This window comes from Haemaphysalis longicornis, unplaced genomic scaffold (genome assembly GCF_048455015.1).
Source record: "Haemaphysalis longicornis isolate Haplotype H1 unplaced genomic scaffold, Haemaphysalis longicornis Haplotype H1 scaffold_9, whole genome shotgun sequence".
NCBI lineage: Eukaryota > Metazoa > Arthropoda > Arachnida > Ixodida > Ixodidae > Haemaphysalis > Haemaphysalis longicornis.
The window spans coordinates 165891443-165902174 of NW_027526460.1; the positions used below are offsets into that span (position 1 = coordinate 165891443).

A 10732-nucleotide genomic window follows, 5' to 3' on the forward strand; every position below is an offset into this window, starting at 1 on the left:
CGTGGCCCGGCTCAAGCCTTACCACCCCAACACCTAGAAGTTATGTCCCCAGACGCCGTGGCGGCGTCTTCCCGCCGGGGGGGTTGTGTCACGGAACAGTTGGAAGAAGACGATGAAGGTAGCTACGGCTATGTGCCGTTTGGGCTGAACTTTAGAAGAGGAAGAAAGGCTTCCAGCTACCGGTCTCTGTACTTTCGTGCTGGCATTGCTAAGCATTGTAATTTCAATCAATACACTGCATTTGCGTGCTTCTGCTTCGTAACAATATTATGTCATATGTCAGAACAAGTATCAGTAGAAGTAATGTAGCAAGTTGGGCAGTGAGTACAAGTGCACCTTCGAAAGAAAACCGATCTGAAAGAGACAAAACTGCAGAACAAGCAGAAAAGATGATCGCTCGGCGAATGGGGCAGTGCAAGGTACCAGCCTGCCTTTCTGCACGTGTCATCTGCTTCATTACTGTTTCTGCTCCCAAGACAAGGTCGAGGGCTGCAGTTCCTTGCCAAGGGATTAAGTGTGCACCTTAACAGTTTTTCATGACATTTGTATCTGTAAAAAACGGAACTTGTCCACTGTACTGTCCTCAAAAACTGACCACGGACCTCACTTTCTTCACACTGATGGCACGTTTGGTTGTGAAAGGCAGGGCAAAGAAAAGTAGAGAGCCGTATCCACGTTTTGGTGCTTTTTTTTTACTTATTCCATTTTACTTAATTTTTCCGTAATACATAATAAAGGCGTGATTCGCCTTTTCTTTTTTGTTGTTTTCTGTGTAAACACATTTTTTAAAAAACTGGCGCATTTCATGCCCCGTGCTATATCTCTGCTCTGAGGCGCAGCTTATGTTGCAGGCTGGCAGACTTATTCATGGTGGTCAGCGCGAACGAAAACAGTACACAGAGAAGAGAATAGACGACACAGGCGCTGTGTATTGTTCTCTTCTCTTCTCTGTGTATTGTTTTCGTTCGCGCTGACCACCACGAATGCGATCCAACTCGCCCAATTGGCCACCCTGTGGCAGACTTATTTTAACCAGCTGGTGATATTAAACTTGGATCGAAAACTCGATACACGGACGTTCTCGATTTCCATCTACTCCAGAAAAACGGTCATGGGGAAGGGAGATTGAGGCCAATTGTGGTAAGCAGCAAACGGCTTAGCCACTCAGCAGCTCCTGCAGTCACACTTGTCAAGTATTAACAATTTGAAGGGGTCGGACCTTCTAAACGAACTATGAAATGCAGAAAGTTTGCACACATCTGTTGTGGGCTTTTGCTGTTGCACAGTGGAGCACTCCTGCAGCCTGATTGCTCCAATAAAGTCGCAGCTAGGGAAGGGCAAAGACGTTTTATATCCCGTGCAAGCTGCCGAGAATGACATTTCGTTTGGTCAGCTTGCGCTACGCTCGCGCTTCCAGCAGCAACAGACCATTGCTACATTGGTGCTCATTCATTTCCCCTGTTGTTACTTAGAGCATGATAATGTTGAATTGTCTGGAGGGGAATGTTCGTGAGCGGGTACGAAGTTGATGGTACGTGAAAGAAAAAAAGGCCTGAATTGCATTGACTGAATATCATCAACGGAGCGTCAAACCGTTTTGGCATGAACCGGTAACCGTTATTTCTTTTTTCGGTTCAGTTCCGGTTCGGGTTCAGTGTGCTAAAAAAATAACGGTTCGGGTTCAGTTCTGGCAAAAATACCGGTTCAATTCCGGTTTTCGGTTTTGTTCGGCTCCGGTTCGACACCCTGGTTTTTACCCATTGGGAATGGGAATAAAATGGGAAAGAAACCTCATAATCAACTGCACAGCAGGATGCAGGGAGCAAGTTTCAGCAGGGAATGAGTGAAGGTTTGGCAGCTGTTGTTGGCATAAATCTTGGTCAGTCCACTCCCAGTAGTTGCTAGTTTCATGATGGTGTCGTCATGTTTCCAGTTGGTGCTGAAGTGTGCTCTTTACGCTAATGTTGTGCAAAGTGGCATTCTTCATTACATGTGATGCACTCTGTGAGCTGCAACAAAGTGCTTGGCCCATTTGCAGATTTATTGCATGCATGCCTGTTTGATGTATGCGTAGGTAGAGATGTGCTGCATTAGCTGTACGTGCTTACCATGTCATCCTGCATGAGCAGTGTTCTGGGTGGGGTGTGGAGCCGGAGGGACCGGTTAGTCCCCCATGCTCTGCCCTTCGTGGCTGCTGAATTCACTCGACGGTGGGGAGGTGAGTGATGTCGCAAGACGAGTTCAGCACTCACTCTCGAGGCAATGTGGGCATAAGGGCATAAGCAGCTTGTATTTTTGCGCAAGAGTAGACACCAACGTTCAGTTTGTGAGTTCCACTTACTCTGTTGCAAAGCACATAGTCACAGGGAAACCTGAAGATTAGTTCTATTGCATTCAGACCTGTTTCCCAAAGCAAAGGGCCACCGTCCAACCAACTACAGGGAAAAAAATCTTATAATAGCCCTGCAGGTGTGAAAGCCTTAGAGAAACATTCGGTCATCAATGCCCATCAAGACAGCCAATCCCTGGCATCCCAAAGATCACATCCTGCAATTTTGCCAGCACATGAACTCAAAACGCCGCTAAAATCGTGGCATCGCCTGTGGCATCAACACATGCCTTGGAAGTGGGGGGAACGGTATTTATCCCTCCTGTCGATATATCGCGTTGCAGCAGCCTGAGCGAACCATTTCAGGGTTTCAGGAAGAGCGTGAGGCGTGGTAGCAAAGAGTGTTAGAACGGCGCCACAGCCCCTGCGGCCAACCGCTGCTCTGCACTTCCGACAGCCTTCACGCTGAGCGGAACTGCTTCAACTTTTTTTTTGTGTATGTGACAAATTGGTCTGCGCAACTTTCTTTTTTCTTGGACAGGTTTTTTAAATGTTTACCTACAAAATGTGTACTCGAAAGTTTAGTTTGTGATACACTTTTTTTTTTTTTTTTTTCATTTTCTTCGACATCTGGACAAAAATTTTTTAATTTGATAATGTTTTCCGCAGCATTTCTTTATGAAAGCATTATTAAAAATGGTTGGTGTTGGAAAGGGCATTGAATCATCTGCATTTTATGTCCCATCAATGTGTGCCTAACCACTATGTTTAGCACAAAAAAAAATGTTTTGTTAGACACTGAAAAATCAATCAGTATTCCGGGATAACGAAAGAGTTAAAGAAAACATATGAAGCAGTGTCGACTCACCAGGCACTTTGCAGAGAGGTCTCCAAGACATGAGAGAAGCCTGTTTGCACGATTGGGGGCCGCCGGCTTGAGTTACCCTTGAGGCAGGATTCAGTGTGGTGGGGAATCTAGCTCCGTTTGATCTCAGTTAAGGCTGAAAGTTGGGCTAGTTGGTGTTGACTTGGAACCATTTTACCAGCGAAAAACGGACAGGGACCTAGAAAGAAGTAGACGGGACACTACAGTCTACGCTCGTTACAGCAGATCCAGCAACAACGGACTTTCGGGTACAACAGACCATTTCTGTTGATTTGTCTGGTCCCTATGCATTTTAAATGGAGTCCACTCCATTCATAATGGACCCGGCTAGAGCAGACTGTCGGCTACAACAAACTAAAATTTTAGGCGAAAGTTGTTTCGACTGAATATTTATAGCAGACTTCCGTGGGGCCGGCACCCGATATGCTTTTTCTTTGTTTAGTTTGGCAAGAATACTGTTATGTCTGGCTACATTGCTGGCAGCTGGGTCGTTGGCGCAGCCAAGTCAAGCCAGTGCCAGTGGCTTTTTTTTGTGCGACTAGAGGCATGAGCGGTAGGGTAGCTGATTTCACTGTCGGATAAATTAAGCGTAATTAACGCTGTCGAACATGGGGAAAAACAGGCCGACATCGCCAGAACTACAGGCCAGTCTAAGCAGACAGTCCGCTCTAGCGTCAAGAACAAGGCCGCTGCCGATAAACACGACTCCGGTAAGATTGAAAACAGCGCTATCAAATACGCAAAGTGGTGCACCCGGAGGTGAGTCTGCCCTCGTCAGTTTTTTTTTATGTAATAAAAAACTCGGGTTCAGTGGAGTTTGGTCTTTATTATTTCCATGCATGCATAGTTCCCATTCCGTTTGGTGAAAAAGGGAAGAAATGATTCAAGTAGGGGGGTTGGTTCCCATCCATTGTGTGCAGTCTGCCGGTAACCGTGCGCAAGTCCAACTGGTCTAACTTTCGATTTCACAGCTGTCCGTGATCAGATTATTTCATAACAGCTGTTTCAATGACCAGACTAAAATCGCTAAAAATGTGGAAGCTGCCGTGGGGGAACGTCAGGCAGCGATCCGGTTTGTTTGACACGGTTTCGGGAAAACCTGCCATGTCGTGAAGGGATTTAAAAAAGCCTAGCTAATTCTGATGGCCACGGCTGACGTTTTATAGCCGGTTAATAATTGCGCCCAGTTATAATCTTGCTTTATTTGCTCAGCTTATCATGCGTCTGTACACGCTTGACCGCATGCGCTAGGCCTTTTCAAAGTGCCGGTGCTAAGCTTTGGAAACAGTGTTAACGCGATTCTTTGCCCTTGCGCGAACACTGTGCAGCGGTGCTGCAGGCATGTAGAAAGAACAAAGTGTATGTACTATGTATATGCAATATCGGTCAAAGTACCCACTTTAGAGCTCATACCCCCCCACCCCCCAACCCCGTCGGATACTGCATACTTCGGCTACAGCGGTCGTTTTTTTCCAGATTAATACGGTCCGTTGTAACGGCCGTAGACTGTAGTGAGTGTCCCGTCTACTTCTTTCTAGGTCCCTGTCTGTTTTTCGCTGGTAAAATGGTTCTGTTTGATCTCCTCTCTTGAATGCTGCTGTGCAGTTGCTGCCCCATACTACGTCACTGTAGCATGAACTTTCAAAGTTCTCTAATGTCTTTTGCATTTTTCCCCCTTGAAATACAGTCTTTCATTGCTGGAATGGAGCTAAGTTCTTTCCAATAGAACAGTATTTCGTTACTGCACCACAGATGAACGGAGCAGACAACAGGAGCGTCCAGACCAGAGTTACTGGATACAGGAGTTGCAAAACTCCCTATAGGCCCCATGTATCAAAAAGTGGCCCTGAGATTGGTCCACTGCTTTGGATCTTGTTTTACAGTGGCGCCATCTTTTGGCGACAAAATAAACTATACAACTTGCTTCGCCGCTCGACGACCTGGACGAAAAATGGTATTTGAGTGCTAACGTAAATTTGTTATGCCAAAGGTGCCCAATGTGTTGAACTATGCAAGTGTTTTATATACATACGGAGCAAAAGTAGTAAACAGAAATGCAACCATGGGGTCAACCGTTGCTTACGTACTGTCGTCTGCTGCGTGTCCTCTTTGGTCTTCTGGCCACAAAAAAATAAGTCGCTTCGTCGGCTTTATGCCACCTGAAACTGATTATTTAGAGCCGCTTGATCGGCTACTGTATTATTTTTGGCATACAATGAGCTGTAGGCCAAAGGATAACTCCGAATTTGGTACTTCAGTTCGGACCTATGTTGTGCCGGAGTGCCCGCACAAGCGCTAATTGGTCGAGGCAGATGCGCGGACGCAGAAACAATCACCACCTAAAAACCGGAGTGAAGATAGCAATGAATAAGTTAAGAAAGGACAAAAATAAAGAATTATGCACTTTAAAACAAAATTTAACCTTAAATTGTCAGTTTGAATAATTATTTTGTTTTTTGGATAGTGCATGTGGCGGCCGCAGTGGCGCCACGGTACGCACGATCCAAAGTAGGGGGGGTCCAGGTGCGGGCCGTTTTTTGATGTGGAGTTTCGCAACTGCCTACATCGAAGAGCTCTGGTCCAGACAGCCATCAAGAGCAGTCTCCATCGTCGTCAACTTCCCCACTGCACTGTGGAAGGAGCGAGCAGGAGATGGATCGAAACCATTTGAAAGCGTTACGGTGGATTGCAAAGCACAGTGTCTTAAGCGGCCAAATTACCAAGCCCATTGAGAACATGAGGCAGAAGCAAGGCGTCTGAGGCCTTCAGCCAGGCATTGCTGCTTTCGCATTCACCACCCATAAGGAGGGCCTCTGACTTTTTGCCGCTTCTCTGCCCGTGTGTTTGCATCTGTAATATGAGGTGAACCTACACAAACTCGCCCAAATTCCTACATTACCCACACAGAGCAATAAGCCGCAAAGCTGGGCCCTTACATATTATGAAAAATGTTCACGGCTACGTTAATACAAGTGTCGCAACCCTAGGGGGTCGCATTTGGCAAAAAAATTTCACCCTCAAAAGGTTGAAAACCATGTTTCGTGGCCGGGGCAGAGCTGAGTGATAAAGAACTATGAAAAGCTAGTTCTTTCAAGTTGAACAAAGCTGTATTTAATTAAGGGGTGTGATGTTTGAGTTCAGCAGTGGTTTAACTGACGTGAGAAGAGCCGTGGCACCATGAGGCCTAATCCACTTTCTTTTTCTTGTTCCTGTCGTCCTTCCAGGGCAGGGCCACTGCAAGACAGTTACGCAGAGGGTGGGCAACATGGTGACGACGTACACCCAGTGCTCCTAGGGCCCACCGTGACCCCCGCGCGGAGCCGACCCTGCTGTGCGGTGCTCGGGGGCCTCCTTGGACATCCCAAAGGACTCATGGCTATTTTATATAAGCACCGTGGCGCATTCTGTCATTTTGACAATGTCCGCGGGCCTTTGAGAATGGCAGCACTTCACATGTCTTTGTAATAGAGCGCAAGTGGGGAATACGAAACATGCATTTATGCGCATTTGAGACATCCAGAACCTGGTTGCAGAGGCGGTGGCCGTGTGGACGTGTCACGTCATTCGGCACGCTCAATCACCCTAGAGCCTTGGCAAGTGGTGCTCTGTTTTTTCTGCGCAACAAAGTACCCGCCTGTGATTGATGGGTATGCTCAAGTGCTTTTGCGTAGTTTATTTTGCAGACCGCAAGTTTTCTCTTTAGTTGTTTTGTAGGTTGTGTAACATATTTAATGTGTTAGGAAACGCTAGAGGAAATGTTTTGCACTTTTAAAAGGGCTGCTTTAGTTGCGATTTTCGTGTGAGCAGCTTTTTTTTGCACTGGAAGCTTGGGAGCATCTCTTTTAACAACATTGCACATGGGCAGAACGTGCCTCTCTCGTTACGCCCTGTCTAGAATGGTGCACTTCTAGAACGCACCTGGTGCATACTGTTGGTGCGCTCTTAGTGCCCGTACAGCTCAAGCCATTGTAGACAGTCTAGTTCAGGGTTCAGAAAAAATGGTTCCAAGAAGGTAAAACAAGATTTTAGAAGCAAGGGGAAAAATGGCCATTTAGAGGACTTATCACTCTGATGTCTCAGTAAATGCTTCATATATAGCTTCAGTATTTTACAAGTACTTTTCTTGGACCTTGTAGGTTAGAAATAAGATAAACCGGGGAAAGAGATTGTTTTGACGAATTTTCTGTTCTCAAGACCTGTCTGATCTCTTCTCTCTTTGTAGTTTGTGTCGTCCTCCTGTCCCTTCAGTTACAAGTCGTGCCTTTAACTGTTTTCTTTCTGAGCATATCGAGACAGTGGGAGGAATAATCAGCACATTGTGTCACTGTCACGAGTTCGATTCTGCAATTTTTCTGATGGAGGCAAAAATGAGAACAGCTGCCTCTTGAGGTTCCTGTGCATGTTAACTATTTCCAGGTGGTCAAAATTAATCCGGAGCACTCTACTGCACTGTGCCTCATAGCACAAAATCCCCAATTTTTTAATTTTTTGTGTCAGTTAAGAAATGGAAGCATGGTGGCAAAGCATGAACTACCACGCACATTGCATAGCATTTTCACCAATCTGTAAATACCAAGGATCAGTTGCAGAGCAAGTGCTGTTGTTTCATTTGTCTGAGAAAACCTTTGCTGGCACTGCATGACAACCGCATCCACTGGAATGACAAACTTCACCCAAAGGGCTGAGAATAACATGGCTGGTAGGAAGCCGTGTTTGTGCAGACACTGCTGACATGAAGCCCTGTCTGGATTCAAGGTAGTGGGGCACATTGTCAAGCAAACGTTCTCAAAAACCCTGGGTGGGATGAACGTCTATCTCACTGTATTAGAATCTCGCACACACGGACACCAAAAAAGGCCTTGTATGTAGGCACACGAATCCCGGGGTTGTGGGTTTGTTGGGAAAGCCAGCTGGGCATGCAAGTAGCTGTTCGGGAAACATTCCCGAACTACAAGTAGCCACTTGTAGTGTTTGACCCAAAGTGGCACTGGGCCAAGTGCACTTGCCAAAGCAATTTTTCTGTTTTAGTGGGACTGGTGCAGCGTTGTTGCGTTGAGTGGCCTTGAGCCCCAGCCTGTCCGTTCAGCTGCCCTTGAAGACATTGCCATGTTGCCCAAAAATGGTGTGCTTGTGTAGCGAACGAGGACATGAAAAAATGGGAGCGTGACCGGAACAATGGCACCAGAAAGACGATGGGACAAACGCTCATGTCGGGAACGTCCTGAGGACTGGGCACAATGACGGAGGGTCTGACAAGTTGAGGCTGAACGTTGCTATAGCACCTCGGCCCTCATGTTTTGTGCATCGGGTCTTCAGTCTTAAATGAGCCATGTAGCCCAGAATTTGGTCTTTATTCCCGCAATTTTTTATAGTGTACTATATATCTGTCAATGTTCCTGATGATGATACAGGCTCACCAATGTGTGTGTGGATGATAATCACCAGCTACACGCAAAATGCTTGCACCACAGCTCGCACCACACTAGCAAGCTTGCACCACTCACAAAATGCTCGCACCACACTTGCAAGCATTCGCCTCTGTGGTGGTGTTGGGGAGAACTATGGAAGTCTGTGCGGCCAAATGAATGAAGGCTTTTTTTTTAATGCCACACTAGGTTTATCGCTGGTTCGTGAATGCCCACGGTTGTACAGCAAGGCACGAAGTGCTCACAGATGAACACGCAAGTACAATACAGTTCTTATTCGCAAGTTGCATGCTGCTCACACAAACCTGTAAGGCTAATGCCATCTGACCTCCCACAAATCATGGTTATGTTTGCACAAGAACAAACTAGGACTAGGGAGTAAATGCAAGGCTCGCTATGTTGCTTCCACGAATGCCTTGCCTTGCATGACGTACTACATGAAAAACAGTAGAAAGCAGTAAGGATGACCAAAATGGGCTAATGCTACATTGTTTGGCAGATGGCTGCTAATTGCTTTTGCGCTTTTCTGTGTTTTTAAAGTGTGGCAGTGTGTAAGCTAGAGTTTTGCGTGTAGTCCAGGGTGAGATTGGAAAACTGCATTTTCAGAAGTGCGTCCATCACGCCTGGGTGTCTTTTCAAATAATTGTGCTTTACTGTGAAGTTTGTTGTGCATCAGAGATATCTGTAAGTTACTGTACAGTGCCTTTGTGGCTTTCTTTTTATTAGAAGCATGTGGTTTTCACTTTTGTGTACTACACTTCTCGTTGAGTAAAAGACATGGCATTTTTATTATTTATGTCGCTGTTTTCGGGTGTTGTGTAGCAGTATAGTGGACACAGCCAGGCTGAGGATGATGATGGCAGCATAGGAAGACCTTCTCAAGGTGTATTGCTGCCATGGTCATGAGTGTTATATGCACTTCTTGGTTTTGTGTAACAGTATGCTCATTGTACATATGCAGTTGTACATAGCCTTAGATTTTAAACTTGTTGATTTGCATGGCAGCGTGCTGAAACTTAGAGGTTGTATCACTGCAGTTGCTTGCAATTCTGCAGGTATGTGATAAGCAAAGCTTACTGGCAGTGGGAGTTGCCGCAAAGTAGGCACCCTTTGCTGACCGATATCCGGTGCTTTTGAGACGTTTGTGTTAACGTGATATTTTGTGCCACTTCAGAAGTTGCACACTACATGAATTTTGTGCTGTTCCACTTGCGATTGTGCAAGCATGTGTCACACCTGGCCCTGTGAAACATTTGACACCGAATTGGAATAAATTATTTACTCTGGCCTCTTCTGACTGCATTGATAACCAAGGTGGGAGTGCAGCCAAGCAGTGCTCCAGCCTTGTACAGGTGCATGCCGTAACGCACACATCAACAGCACGAAGGGCTGGTGAGAAGGGGACGGGGGCAGCCAGTGGGCGTGCTTCCTCTTGCCACAGGGAGGGGACGAGAGAGAGGCAGAGGCGGCCGGCAGCAAAACCTGGCTGCAGCCCGGTTCTGCTGCCCTGCATGTGACAAAGGGGGAATGTGAGGGAAGTGAGAAAGCAGAAAAATTGCAGGAGCTTCCTGCTGGGCATGGTCGGGTGAATGTGAAAGCCGTCGTGCTTTATGCTGAGCCTTCAAGGTCGGCTTCACTGCTATGCACAACTGCATTGCTGGGAGGAAATTTTTGCACAAGTATTCGAGGCAGTTCCGTAACAGAATAAGAAGGCCCTAGTGCATTTTGTTAAATACCGTCATTGAATAGGACTAGTACAGCAGCAACATTTGTAACATGAGTGGGTGTGTAATCAACCAGAAAAACTGTTTCGGTGTGCGGCCTGGCAGGGTGCATGGAACGAGCCTCCCGATTTGTTTGACAGCGCCAAACGTGACACTGCCCCAGGTGAGCCCCTTCGTGTTTGATTGGACATGTGAAGATAAAACGCACTCCTGGAACGAAAAGGTGTGGCAGGAACGCGTTCAGAGTGAGAGACTGGCCGGGAACAGCTTGTCTATTCTGGGGCACGCCACACTGTGCTTTTGGCCGCGAAAGTATGGCACGTGTTTGCATAGGCGTGATGATGATGATGGTTTCCCCTATTGGTTT

General features: G+C 46.6%; 1 protein-coding gene across 1 annotated transcript in view; it reads left to right on the top strand.

The window, feature by feature from the left end:
* Positions 1–9929, top strand: part of LOC144152589 (dnaJ homolog subfamily B member 9-like) — a 40612-nt gene extending 30683 nt beyond the window's left edge. The window contains exon 4 of the mRNA XM_077683898.1: positions 6440–9929. Within this exon, the coding sequence (XP_077540024.1) occupies positions 6440–6510 (71 nt within the window). The 3' untranslated portion in view covers positions 6511–9929. The remainder of the gene's footprint in view (positions 1–6439) is intronic.
* Positions 9930–10732: the final 803 nt, after the last annotated feature.